At 45.1% G+C, this 14,692-nt stretch overlaps 1 protein-coding gene across 3 annotated transcripts in view; it reads right to left on the reverse strand.

The window, feature by feature from the left end:
• Window positions 1-3,949: 3,949 nt before the first annotated feature.
• Window positions 3,950-14,692, reverse strand: part of mknk2b (MAPK interacting serine/threonine kinase 2b) — a 318,007-nt gene continuing 307,264 nt past the window's right edge. For 2 of the 3 annotated variants that reach the window (XM_072681352.1, XM_072681351.1), the window contains 5 exons: window positions 8,561-8,755; window positions 8,273-8,437; window positions 8,132-8,172; window positions 7,886-8,000; window positions 3,950-7,842 (listed from right to left, as the gene is read on the reverse strand). In XM_072681352.1, the coding sequence (XP_072537453.1) occupies window positions 7,681-7,842; window positions 7,886-8,000; window positions 8,132-8,172; window positions 8,273-8,437; window positions 8,561-8,755 (678 nt within the window). In that variant the 3' untranslated portion in view covers window positions 3,950-7,680. The other variant, XM_072681353.1, reaches the window with a different exon arrangement.

A 14,692-nucleotide genomic window follows, 5' to 3' on the forward strand; every position in this document is an offset into this window, starting at 1 on the left:
TCAAATGATGATGGCCCACTTTATATTCCTGAGGAAAGGAGGAATTCCTACCTAGCACTCCCTGCCGGCTGAGAATACCCCCTGTAGTCTTTTTTTAAGGAACACAGGACAAGTCAGATAGACATCAATTCAAAGTGATTCATTTACTTGAGCATATATTAAACCTTCTCAGCCAATCCCTGCATACATCCGTTCAAATCTATTCATAAACATTTATGCAGAATTGTTTATTCTGGGAAAATTAGCCACTAAAAATAAGGCCGATCAAGAAACCCAGGCCCCCGGTGCTTAACAGAACTGCAGTAACTGCAGTGAGATGCTTCTGGTCCAAGATAAAGTGCTAAAGCTCCACGGTGAGATACAGGCCAGTTGTGAAGTGAAAGTCCATGCAATCAAAAGAACCACCACAAAAAGGAAGCAGGGAAAAATAAAAAAAGCACATGAAGGCCTCAAATGAAACTAAAAGCAAGTTCCTTCCCCCACAAATACTGAAGCATTCATGACGACGCTCAAAACCACACAGTAAACATCCCCTACTTACTGCCCACCTCCGCAGCCATTACATCCTACTAATCCAGCCTACAAACGCTCATTTTCTCTCTGCTGCAGCAGCAAAAACACACAGGCCATATACCACCAGCAGACCATACTCATAAGACCACCAGCAGAGTCTGTCTGTCTGGCTGGCTGTCCTTCCAAGGCAAATGCAAAGTGGGAGGGGAGCAGAGGTTTCACTCCATTTTATAAAGTCCTGAGCACCTGGGAAAAGGTCAAGGGTTAATTAAGGGGGTGTGTCCCATATAATGAACATGTGTGGCTAGGTGACTTGTGCCCTTTGATACGCGATGGAGAACTTTAACTCAGGTTAATGAACTTGTCAATGTGTTTAGTTTATACAGGCCTGGTAGTTCTCAATATTCAATATTGAATATTTTTCTGATATATCACGATATATCACAGGATTAGATGATAATGAGAGTTTACAAGTATAAAGTTAAGAACCTCATGCCACATTAAAATGTATGTTAAAAGAGTTTCTATTAAAGTGGACAGTTAACGGAGGCGGGACGTTTTAATAAAGTGGCCAGTGAGTGGAAGTATGAGGTTGGGGTTTCTAATAAATTGGCCAGTGAGTGGAAGTATGAGGTTGGGGTTTCTAATAAATTGGCCAGTGAGTGGAAGTATGAGGTTGGGGTTTCTAATAAAGTGGCCAGTGAGTAGAAGCAGAGGTGCTGTCAGGGATTTTGGGCCCCATGAAAAGATATTAGACTGTTTAAATAAATTTTAGGGCCCCTGTCTGTTACAGGCCCTAGAAATTGTCCTACACAGTCCACCCCACTGTATGCCCCCCTCCGCTCCCCCAGTAGATGTATGAGTTTGGTGTTTCTAATAAAGTGGCCAGTGAGTGAAAGTATAAGGTCGGTGTTTCTAATAAAGTGGCCAGTGAGTAAAAGTATAGGTCAGTGTTTCTAATAAAGTGGCCAGTGAGTAAAAGTATAGGTCAGTGTTTCTAATAAAGTGGCCAGTGAGTGAAAGTATAGGTCAGTGTTTCTAATAAAGTGGCCAGTGAGTGAAAGTATAAGGTTGGTGTTTCTAATAAAGTGGCCAGAGAGTGGAAGTATAAGGTCTGTGTTTCTAATAAAGTGGCCAGTGAGTGAACATATAGGGTCTGTGTTTCTAATAAAGTGGCCAGTGAGTGAAAGTATAAGGCCTGTGTTTCTGATAAAGTGGCCAGTGAGTGAACATATAGGGTCGGTGTTTCTAATAAAGCGGCCAGTGAGTGAAATTATAGGTCAGTGTTTCTAATAAAGTGGCCAGTGAGTGGAAGTATAAGGTCGGTATTAGGTCTAGAAGCATTAGGTCTGTGTTTCTAATAAAGTGGCCAGTGAGTGGAAGTATAAGGTCTGTGTTTCTAATAAAGTGGCCAGTGAGTGGAAGTGTATAGTAGGGGTGTCTCCAAACTTGGTCAGCCAGTGCTCTGTATTCAAAGCAGCCACTAGGGGGAGACATCCTCAGTGGTTAAAGGCGGTTAGGCCTCACAGTGCTGCAGAGAGAGCAGAGCTGAGTCAGGCCTGACCTCATACACACAGCCATAATGTCTGCTTTGTGTGGGGTGTACAGTGTGGCCCTGTTGCACAACATCAGATCCTGCTGAACCTGTAACTCCCTGCAAATGTGCCCACAGTGCGTCTTGCATGTTGTTGCTGTGGCTGAAACACACAGGTCAGAGATAGATAGGCCTGAAGTGTAGAACAGCAGCAGTGTCTCGGGTCATCATGCGGTCAAGGCTTACTGTACCCTCAGAGTTAAGGGAGGACCCTGGTGCTCTGGTCCCCACTGACTCAAACCCTTTTCACAATAGAGGTCAATGGGCAGTTGCTTGCATGTCTTCATCCAGGATCCAGCCATATTAAGCCATACCCTGCACCAGGCCACCATGCTGTTACACCATGGTTGCATCATACAGGCTGGAAGCAAGAGATTTGGCTGTGCCAGTTCATAGGCCATGAACTCAGGCCTAACTGGAAGCACAGCCCTGCATTGTTCCAAAGCCGGTGTTTACCCAAGTGAAAACACACCATGTGCCTTCAGTTCAGGTGACTGACTGACTGACTGACTGACTGACTGACGTGATAACGGCTGATAGCACTTCCTAGACCGGCCAGCCTTGGAGCAGAGCGATAGGGTGGTTTTACTGGCAGAAGCATTGTTTGATATGGCTGAGCATCAATCCATGACTCCACCGGACGGAATCGACACATGACAGGATGTTTCAGCGCAAATATCCACAGATGGGTGTTTCCACTCACTGGCCACTTTATTAGAAACTCCTATTCCTATACTTCCACTATCCTTGGACCTTAATTAGAAACCCCTAACTTGGGCATTTTACTCACTGGCCACTTTAATAGAAACACCTACCTTGTGCTCCCTTACTTTATTAGAAACCTCCACCGTATGCTTTCACTCACTGGCCACTTTATTACAAACCCCAACTTTATACTTCCACTGTCTGGCCACTTTATTAGAAACCCCAACTTTATACTTCCACTGTCTGGCCACTTTATTAGAACCTCCTTCTTTAGCTTTCTACTCACTGGCCACTTTATTAGAACCCCATATTTTATAATTTCACTGTCTGGCCACTTTATTAGAAACCCCAACTTTATACTTCTACTCTCTGGCCACTTTATTAGAAACCCCAACCTTATACTTTCACTTATTTGCCACTTTATTAGAAACCTTTTTCTCATAAGTCCACTTGATGGGCACTTTTCTTTGGAAAATCCTTCCTTGTACTGTGACTCAGTGGTCACTTTATTAGAAACCCCTATTTTATAGTTCCACTGTCCTTGAACCTTAATTAGAAACCCTTACCCTGGGTATTTTACTCACTGTCCACTTTATTAGAAACCCCAACTTTATACTCCCACTGTCTGGTCACTTTATTAGAACCGTTTTCTTTAGCCTTCTACTGTCTGGCCACTTTATTAGAAACCTCTACCTATGAGCGGACATGGCAGTGTTCGTAGTAGTGCAAGTGTGTGTGTGAGATGTCAGTATGGGGACAGTGGTTTAGGCTGTTTGCCTGCATTATCAGATGATCAGCAGTGACCAGGTCAGACAGATGTGCGATTCAAAGGGTTTTATTGTTTCTTTTCATTAGAAAACAATACAAAAAAATCTGCAACAACAGTCATAAATTTTGCTTCGAGTGAAGTGAAGTCAGCCACGTGGTTACAGTAAAGTGCTTCTTTAGATTTTTGATCAGCGTTTTTTTGCCACGGGAACCTGGGGGAGGGTCATTTAAAGAAGGAGGTCATTTAAAGAGACTAGCTTTACTGGACACAACAGGAGAAGAGGACAGGAGAGGTCGGGGGGGCAATTCTGCTCAAGCTAACTGAAAACACAAGGCCTGCTTTGTGACTTTTCCTCCCAGTAGTTTGGATGGGGGGGGGGGTAGACAATGCTGCATAGAAGAACCTCTGGCCTTCAGGATCGAGATGACAAAATAAAAATCACATCATCTGACCCCATTTATTTGATCATCCAAGGTGTGGAGCTCCAGCAATGGTGGCAAATTCATGTCCAGAATGTCCCCTGTCCCCCATCCCTTCCTGGACTCTAGACCTTCAGCAGAGCTAACGACAAAATCCCAGGGACCACTGCTGACATTCTGGACCTGGTATTACCAACTCTGGGCCTATATTCCACAAGCTGGAAATAATGGACCTCTCAAATAAAGTGGGTTTAAAGCAAATGAAGACCCTTCTCAAGACCCCTTCTTTAAAAAAAAAAGTACAGGTAAAGTCAATGAAATAAACGTGGGGATATCGCCTTCGCCTTCGTCGCCCACTAGTCCAAGGCAGTCCATAACGAATGTATGGTGGGGATTTTTTTGGGTGGGGTGGTGGGGGGCAGTGGCGACCCTTGTTTTTGTGCACATTTGAGAACAAATCCAAAAAGTTTGGTATCTTTGCAAAATATAAATCATCAGGTAAATGAAATACTGAGTCGAGAAGTGGTCGAAATGACATTGTTCCAAACCAGGAGAGCTTATTTTTCTTTTTTTTTTTTTTTTTAAACAGGTTTGTTGTAGCAAGGTAGTTTCCCGAGCAAAATGTGAGAAAATTGCTGCATATACAATTCAAGTAAGTCTTACTATAAGACATAAACCTCCACAAACGACGAAAGATGCAACTGTAGAAAGATATTAAAAAAAAAAAAAAAAATTACGATTACAATCAGTGTCCTATTCTCAGCTCAAAGGCTCTGAACACCAACCACCAGCGAGCCAAACAGCTGAGCGGGCAACGCTCGGTTAACATTCAAGAGGATATATTATTATTATTATTATTATTATAATAATATGCTCGGTGTGTCTTTGCCTTTCTTGCCGGCGTATTGGTGACGATAATGCTTGAAAACAAACGCAACCTAAAAAAATTACAAAATGAAACAAAAATCGAAAAACAAACAAGTTTAGCGATCTGAAAAAGACGTCTGGACTCGAAAGACGCTCGTTTCTCATCAACCCTTCCTTCTCTCAGTTACCCAGCCTTTACGAGGAAGGCCTTTTTTTCTCACTTCAAATGGTTTAAAAAAAATCGTAATAATAATAATAGAAAGAAATTCGTACTGTTAAATTCGTCTCCTCATCTCATCTCATCACATCTCCTTCCACCACTTCTATCACACATTTACATTTTTCTCCATTCTCCAACTTACAAAAAACCCAAACAATACGTCAACATGAATACTTAAGAGCCTTAAAAAAATAATTAACAAAAAAAATTCAATCAGGTGTTGCACCTGAACATCTGAAAAGCACCTGCTTAAAAGATACAAAATAATAACAATAATAAACAAACAAAAACAACAAGAACAATAATAACAATGAACAATAGTCATCATAAAAGCTTAACAAAGCTCAAAACATCAGTGTGGCACAGTTTCAAATTGGAGTTACACACAAACGTAAAGGTAAACTTTAAAAAGAAGGATTCACACATGAATACAGCTACATTTTCTTGGAAGACGTTTTTTTTAGGTAAGTTTTTCTGGTGTTTTTTTTTCCTGGAATGCTTTTCCATTTTTTTTTCGTACATTTTTTAGATGATTTTTAGAAAAAAGATCGCAAGCTCTCACTCTCTCTCTCTCTCTCTCTCTCTTTCTCTCACTAATGGGCTGTAAATGCTCGCGGATTTGGCACTGCCCACAAGGCATCGGTACCAAATTGAAGTAGTCGTGTCCTCCTTTATACTTTGTAAAAAAAAAAAAAGAGAGCGAGGAGGTTTCGGTATCAAAGCTTCGATTATTCCACGGCCAGCTGGAGTTCATAGAGTCGCACTGATGAGGCCTGTGCTTGCATAACCACGTGATAATCCCCTTCCCTGGTGTTGTGCGGTTACTGACCACCCCGACAAAAGTGCTGACGGGCGGCTTTTCGTTCTTGGCGGCCTCGGCTGTCGCTCGAGCGCCCGCCGGTTTAGGGATGGATAAGCCTGGTCCTGGACGGCACAGCATTCTGAATGGAATACGTGGTCCATGACTCGGCATAATCGCTGCAAAACTGGTCCATTCATCTATATAGTTGATCATTTTCAGACTGCTGTAGGATTAGGATTAGGTAAATTAGCATAATTATCATATTTATGTACTGGTTTTGTTGTGGTGTTGACTTGACTTGAATACTCTTACAGCAATCTCAAAAAAATCAGGCCTATTGCAGATCACTGCATCTCCATTTTTGCCATTTTATCATGTTTTGATATAATGGGAATCTGGCACTCGCTCTTTATATGCCATCAGATTTAACGATGACCAATAGAAACGCTCCAAAATGACCTGGAATAGATCCTATTCACTTTGACTTCCATTGAAAGTTAAGTTCTCTTGTTTTCGGAGATACAAGGTTTTTGCATGACCATTTCTAGACTTAGGACTTACCAAAAAGATGCTATTTTGATTCAATTAGGAGCCAATTTCAATATCGACCGGCTTCTAAAAATGCTAAAAACTCCAGCAGGCTGCCCGAGTTATTGGGAGGTGGGGGGGATTTTGGGTGGGTATTGTGGGGGGTGGATTTAGGGAAGTGCACTTTCATAAATGACCACAGTTGTTTGCAAGCACTCTGGCACAGAGTAAAGGAAAAAAGCTAAGTGCGTGTGTAGTCGTGGTACTGACTGCCAATCCGGACTTTCAGAGAGTTGTACTGTTCCTAGTGGTCTCGGGTACGGAGCGGGGGGATTATCCGCTAATGACAGAATCCAGAGGCTTTGAATAAACGACGATAATGGGTTGGGGGGGGGGGGGGGGGGGGTTTGGGGTGAGGCACTGAGAGCTCCACTGAAGTCACACCTGACCTGATTCACCTCATCAGGAGTTGCATAAGTGTGTATGAACCTAGTAACGATGGAGCATTGCACACACACACACACACACACACACACACACACACACACACACACACGCATACACACGCATACACGCACATACACACACGCACGCGCATACACACACGCACGCGCATACAGGCAGAAACATTCCTGAAACGAAACAACGTCTTCTCATTGAGAAATTCTTATTCACAGTGGATCCAGTTGTAATGTGGAAGCAGCACAAGAAAGGGAGCAGGGGGCTGGAGAGAAGGGGATTGTGGGTGGTGTAGTCCTTTGGTGTCTGAGCTGGATGGCTGGCTGGCTTGCTGGCTTCAAAAATACTCTGCCCCAATATCAATAACGGACTGAAAGTCCCTCGGTTTCCCCCAACTCTAAAACGTTCCCCGTCCCAAACCCAGTGGCGCCCACTTCAGGCCTGGAGGTATGCCAACCCGGCTGCTGGGTGAAGTGCTGGGGCAGCCTGAGGGCAGACGAAGAAGGGAGCGCAAGCAGGTTTGGGACGAGCCCGGGAATACTTCGGAATACTTCACCCAAAAGCAAAAATCACCAACAAGAATGATGGCGAACCATGAAAGGAAGCTTATGGTCACCAGTCAGCTCCAGCACATTCACACAGCTTTTTGGGTGAGGCATCCCTTTCGGTAAAGTCAAGGCAAGGGGGCGGGAAGCTAGGAAGGGACAGCAGAGACTTCAACTAAACCCGTTCGCTCTTCTCGCAGACGTCCCGAAGAGGTCAACTTGAAGAGGTCTTCAAAATAAAATAACTCGACCCCCTCTCTCAGGCGCAGTCCCCGATCATGACCAGCGGGGCGAGGAGCTGGCTGAGCTCTGCAGCCGACACGGGCGCCCCCTTCAGGAGGCTGCTCCTCTGCCGCCGCTTAGCCAGTTTGGAGTTGGAGGGAGGCGAGAGGCGCATGGAGCCGGCGCCCACGGTCACCACCTGAGGAGCCTCCTCCTCCTTCTGCTGCTCGTACGGTCACCACCTGAGGAGCCTCCTCCTCCTTCTGCTGCTCGTCCAGGTCGTCCTGCTGGGCAAGCTGGCGGTTTACGGCCATCGCCTGCCCGGCGAAGAACGTCAGGTCCTTGGCGCTGCTGTTCCTGTGGACGCGGAAGGAGAGGCACATGAGAAATGTAGGTCTGCTCTTCACACCTTTAAGCCTTTAAGATTACTACCGGCCAAGCAATCAAGAGGTTGAGTAGATTTAGGAAGATCTGTGGAGGAAACTCACCTCTGAAGCAGGATGGAAGATGGGATTGAGCCAGGAGCACCCTAAGGAGATAAGAAGGGACAAAAAGCCACAGTTAACCAGGTTCTTCAGGGTTAATCCGATTTCAATGCTAGTATCTATTCTGAAAGTCAAGCTCCTCACCCCTCGGACCCACGGGTGCTGCAGAACCTGAGCGGCGCTGAGTCGGTTCTTTGCGTCCCGGACCAGCAGTTTGGAGATGAGGTCTTTGGCACTGGAAGAGATGTGAGCCCACTCCTTCTCGGGAAACTCGTACTTGCCCTCCTGGATGCTCTCAAACAGCATGTTCTGAGATCAGGGAGAGGAAGGGAGGGAGGGAGAATCTGTTTACTATGTGAGGTCTTAAGAAGCGACCTGATTGGCTGGCCAATGCACTTCCGAAGATGCAGAAGATGCCGCTGCGGCTCGTACCTGGCAGGCTTGGCATGGCTCCCCGTTCTCCCAGCCACAGTCGCTTCCACAGCGGCCCACGAAAGGGGGGTAGCCACTCAGCATGATGTAAAGGATGACCCCCAGGCTCCACAGGTCGCAGCGCTTGTCGTAGATGGTGGCTTCCTCGTTGAAAGCCTCCACCACCTCGGGCGCCATGTATTCGGCCGAACCGCACTACAGAGAGGAGACGGAAAGAGAGAGAGAGAGAGAGAGAGTTAAGGGTTAATTTAGTGCCATGGGTCACTTGTTTGTAGTGCAGCAGGCTAGACTTGAACTGGCCTAGACACAAAAACAAAAATATGGGACGTTCTGCAAAACTGCAGGATATAAAAACTTAAAAAAGGGAACATAGGGGCGAGAGATAGATACAGTCAACAAGAGAGAGAGAGCGGGACAAACTGTCAGTTATGGCTGGGTGTGATAAGGAGTGATGTGGCAAATACGACAGCTGTGTGTGTGTGTCAGTGTGTATCTCTCAAGGGTGGTGTTCTATGCGGGCGGGCGCCACTGGAAGCACATGACGCACATCAGCCGACACAAGGAGCCCTGAGCGGGTCTTAGACGGGCCGTGTGAGAGTCACATGGCAGAAATCACACTCAAATGAGATTAGAGGTAAGCCGCGAGGACAGGATCAGCCCATACAGACTTTAATACGCCAATCGATAACTAATTAACTAATTATCTGATTAAAAAAGCATTTTTATATAGTTTTGTCTGCATGCATCAAACCAATAAAAACCTTGGCACTGCCACCACCATGTTTAACGGTTTTGAGTTTGCAGGTGGAGGGTCTGCCTACACTTTTGGTAGTGTGTATGTGCAGAAGGTGCAGAAACGGCCGTTACGTGACTGAAGACGAGGAGGAGGAGGACGAGGAGGAGGAGGAGTGAGTCATTGGAGGTTTTGAAAGCTCAGCTGAATGTTTTTACTGCAGAGCTTCTGCCAAGCCTGTGCCGCCTCCGCCTTGGAAACTAGGCCAAACACTCGGGACTGAAAGGATTGAGCGTCCCAGAAAAAAAAACACACACACAACCCAGCAATCCACACTTCTTCTTACGTAACTAACATGTACACACACCCACGACACATAAACAACAAGCATGTACACACCCTCCCACAGAGATGTACACAGCACAACACCTAATCATGCACATACAGCAGGCCGGGCAGCCTCCAGGCCAATCCCTTCAACAGCAGATCGGGTCCCACTACATTAAGCACCCATAATTATGAAATACAGGCCGAGGCCGTCGTTATCAAACCGACCCAGGGAGGCGTTTCTCCAGAAACCGTTGATCCAGGGGTATTTAGAGAGCAGTTCTAGGTGAAAGGCCTCGGGCAAGTCTTCCAAAGTAGTTCATTAAGCTGAACAGCGGCGGCTGGTTGAGTGCTGTAACCCAGGCTAACATCCAGCAGACCTGAGCTCTTACAAAAGCCAGCCAATAAGAAGGGGGTGGACGGGTCCCAGCACACAGGAATGTTCCTGATCCCTCCTCTTCCCATCCAAATGACTTGACTTTTGACTCAACGTATCGGCCATATGAGGGTATGAGACCCCCTCCACCCCCTACAAACCCCCCAACCCAGCTGAAATGGCCCATATGTGCATTTTGTTTGGGTTGAGGCTCAGCGCTCGCGCCGTGCAGAAGGTAGCAGTGTGATTGCACTAGACAGCTCGCTTCTTTTGTCTTGCCGAAGGCAGCTGCCGCCGCGCTCCGCCCCGCTGTGCCCTTATGTAATGCACATTCGCAGTGCAGGAATCCGCGAGCTGCAGACAAAGACCCTGCTGTTCCACACCACCCCATCCTCCTCCTCCTCCTCCTCCTCCTCGGCAGACACAGCCTGCCCGCCTGCTCGCCTTCACTCCACAACACCACCCACCCTCCCCCCTCCCCTCCAACCGACCAGCTTTCAGGTCAAAACTTCAGAGCTACCCCCACACCGTCCTAACAAAGAAAGCCAGCCGACCTGCTCCAGCTGACCGCAGAAACAGCACCGTTAACTATTCCCAGCAGCACCAGCAGATGGAACCGGAACGTCACCATCAAACAAAGGGTAGCGTTCCTTTAACCCCCCCGACATTATTTCCTATAGCCCCCCTCAGCACTCTGCCCCGATTCCCAACATCTGATTCTCCCTTCTTTAAAGTTCTATTCTTCATTAAACTCTATTTTACTTCTATTAACACTCCACCACATTCTATTATGCATAACTTTACTGTATTCCATGCATCATATGCGAATCCGAATTTCCCTCAACGTTATATTCTGTTTAGCATTCTATTCTACCTCTATTCATATTCTACTCTACCGCTATTCATATTCTATTCTACTTTTATCCATATTCTATTCTACTTCTATTCATATTCTATTCTACTTCTATTCATATTCTACTCCACCGCTATTCATATTCTACTCTACCGCTATTCATATTCTACTCTACTTCTATTCATATTCTATTCTACTTCTATTCATATTCTACTCCACCGCTATTCATATTCTACTCTACCGCTATTCATATCATATTGTATTTTTCATATTCTATTCCACTTCCTTTAATATTTTATTCTACTTAAATCTTCCATTATGTAATCCATAACATGCTTTTCTCCTGCAGGTTCTATTCTACTGCTATTAACATTTTATACCATACTCCAGAACATTCTATTCTCCGTAACATTCTATACTAATTCTATTAACATTATATACTCTAGATACATCCTATCCTATTTATTACAATTTTATTGTACATCTACTAACCCTCTATTATATACTCCATGACATTCTATGTTATTTCCATTCATATTCCAGAATATGCTCCATAGCATTCTACACTCCCCGATGTTCTATTCCACTTCTATTAACGTTCTATTCTAATTCTATATACTAGATATTATTATATATTCCATGACATTCTGTTCTACTTACGTTAACATTCTATTCTAAGTCTACTAACATTATTATATGCTGCATAACATTTACTTCTATTCATATTCTATTATATACTCCATAGCATTCTACACTCCTTAATGTTCTATTCTACTTCTATTAACATGTTATTACATACTTCCTAACATTCTATTATACTTCTATTCATATTCTATACACCAAAACATCCTTTTCTACTTCTTTTAAAACTCTATTGTATGTCTATTAACAATCTTATATGTGCTCCACAACATTCTCCACTCCTTAACATTCTAGTCTACTTCTATAAAAATTCTATACTCCAAATCTTTCCTATTCGATACTTGATAACATTCTAGCCATTGTTTAACTTCACCCCACATTCTATTCTTCTCTGTATGCCTTAGTTCACGAGTCTCACCCCCCCCCAGACCCCCCCCCACCACCACCACCCTTCACCCCCCTTGAGTCTTCAACACGAACCCTGGATCTCCTTAACAAACAACTGCGTATCAGGTTTCTCAGTAGTTGCGCGCTCTGGAATCTACAGCCCCAGAGATACGAGGCTATCTGTGCTTGCCTCTGATAAGAGAAAGGAGAGCAGGGGGCAGGGGGAGGGCGAGCGCTACCCTGCACTGCAGATTTTCACTTCATCTCTGATGGTGTAAAACTAGCGAAGCCTTGCATCAGGCGGTCCCGAGGCGCAGGCAGGCGATCGCGCTGCAGGAGACAGATCGAGCAGATACGGTGCACGTCTACCATCTGACACATGCAGAATTACTGGCAGGGTAAATGCGGGGCTTTCCTGGCCATGTGACGAGGAAGTGGCTTCTCAGCTGGCACTGAGCGTTTGCGTTGGTGTCGGAGGCTTGCATCAGCCTCCGGGGCGGGCAGGTTACCCTTAAGCAGAGCTCCGAATTCCCCTGCATATTTGTTTTTGTGTGGTTGCGGAGTGTGTGTGTGTGTGTGTGTGTGAGAGAGAAGTGAAAGATGCAGTCTGAGGGTGTGCAGTGCTCAGCACGCAGGAAGCTACATGGTTGTGTTTCTCAGAAAATCAAACCTGTTGCTGCAGGTGCTGTAGAGCAGACTGTGCTGTAGTCCTTTTAAATAAGGACCCTTACCCTGTAACCCCACTGTAACCAGCTGCATGAGTGCACTTTAACACACACACACACACACACACACACACGCACACGCACACACACACCATTCTATTGTAGACTATTGTTTACATGCTACTCTATACTTTATAAAATTCAATTTCACTTCTATTCTTCTATATTTACTTCTAATCCATTCTATTAATATGTTATATTAGTTATGAATATATACTTTACATTACATTCCACTCTAGTCTCCTTAATATTATATTCTATACTTTTTTCAATTCTGTTTTTTTCTATATTTACTTCTATTCTACAATCTACTCTATATTGCTCAGCTTGCTGCTGTATTCTTCCTAAATTCTATTTTACTTTTATTAACATTTTGCTCTACTGCATTCCATTTATACTCGATTTGCAACATTCTACTGTATACTTAACATTCTATACCCCCATAACCCCTACTCTATACTCCTATACACCCCACTCTATACCCCATACCCCCCACTCTATACTCCTATACACCCCACTTCTATACCCCATACACCCCACTCTATAATCCCATACACCCCACTCTATACTCCTATACACCCCACTCTATACCCCAACTCTATATCCCCATAACCTCCACTCTATATCCCCATACCCCCCTTACTCCATACTCCTATACACCCCACTCTATACCCCATACCCCCTACTCTATACTTCTATACCCACCACTCTATACCCCATACCCCCACTCTATACGCCTACACATCCCACTCTATACTCCTATATATTCTATTCTACAAACATTCCACTCTATATTCCTATACTTCCTAACTCTATACCCCCATACCCTTACTCTATACTCCTATATATTCTATTCTAATATTCCACTCTATACCCCCATACACCCCACTCTATCTATACTCATATACATCCCACTCTATACTCCTATATATTCTATTCTACTAACATTCCACTCTATATTCCTATACTCCCTAACTCTATACCCCCATACATTATTTTACTGTCTGTGCTCCTTCCTTACAATTCTACTCAACCCTCCATTACATTCTATTCTACATTTCTCTGTATATTATTTATACTTTTTATTTTATGAGGTAAAAATCTGGTCTTATGGGAATAAATGGGGGGGGGGGGGCAGGCAGCTGCTAATCTTCAGTATCTGGTTGCACAGAATGAGAAAAATACAGACAGACAGGATCTAAACGATTGATCCTGTTTAAGCAAAACAAGCAGAGCTGGCAGAGCGCATGTTCCACAGTTCAGCACGAGCCACGCCCCCACAAACCTCCCCAGCCTTCCCTCCCTCTCAGCCAACCAATCACAAGCCAGTTGCTAGGCACTGGGAAGGGGGGGGGGGGGGCACGCTGACTTCCCTCAACACCCACACCTCCGCACCTCCTCCCTACCACTACTCTTCACCAGAGAAGCAAAACAAAGGAAGGGCTCAGAGAGTGAAGCGGGTGAAGCGGTGGGTGCGGTGAAAAAGTGAAAGAGCGGCAGGGACAGGCCGAGGCACGAGGGAGGGAGCGAGGGAGGGAAGAGACCAAAGGCATGTAACTGAACTAATGTTCCAGATCAGCCACTTCCAGGAACCGAAAAGTACTTCTCAATTCCCCGTTCGACCGCTGGTTCTGCTTCGGGCCTTCAGAAACACGGTTTGCACAACGTGTTCCTAGAACTCCAGACCCGACTGCATTCCAGAGGGGGCTTTTTTTGTTTTTGGTGGTTTGGAGGATGATCTAGCACGTCCTCATCCGAATGCCAGCATTATTGCTGCACAAAACCTACATTACTTCACAGAATATTGCATCAAAATTGGGTCAAATGTTTTAGAACACCCATTTTTCTCAGCCTAGGCAAGCCATGGCTTTCTTACTGCCACTCCACCCGCCAGTGTTAAGCTGCTGAGCTGTTGTCATGTGATCCACAGATCACACAAGCCGCCCCCCCACCCCCATCCTCCCTCCCAGAGTCTCCTGATGCTGTTGAGGATTTAAATGTTAATGTCCGTCATCTCCCAGTACCGGCCATCTTCCGTTTCAGAGTCCTCCTCGCTACACTCAGGCCTCTAAAAGAAAGCGCTCCACTG

This window comes from Salminus brasiliensis, chromosome 6, assembly GCF_030463535.1.
Source record: "Salminus brasiliensis chromosome 6, fSalBra1.hap2, whole genome shotgun sequence".
NCBI classification, from domain to species: Eukaryota; Metazoa; Chordata; class Actinopteri; order Characiformes; family Bryconidae; genus Salminus; species Salminus brasiliensis.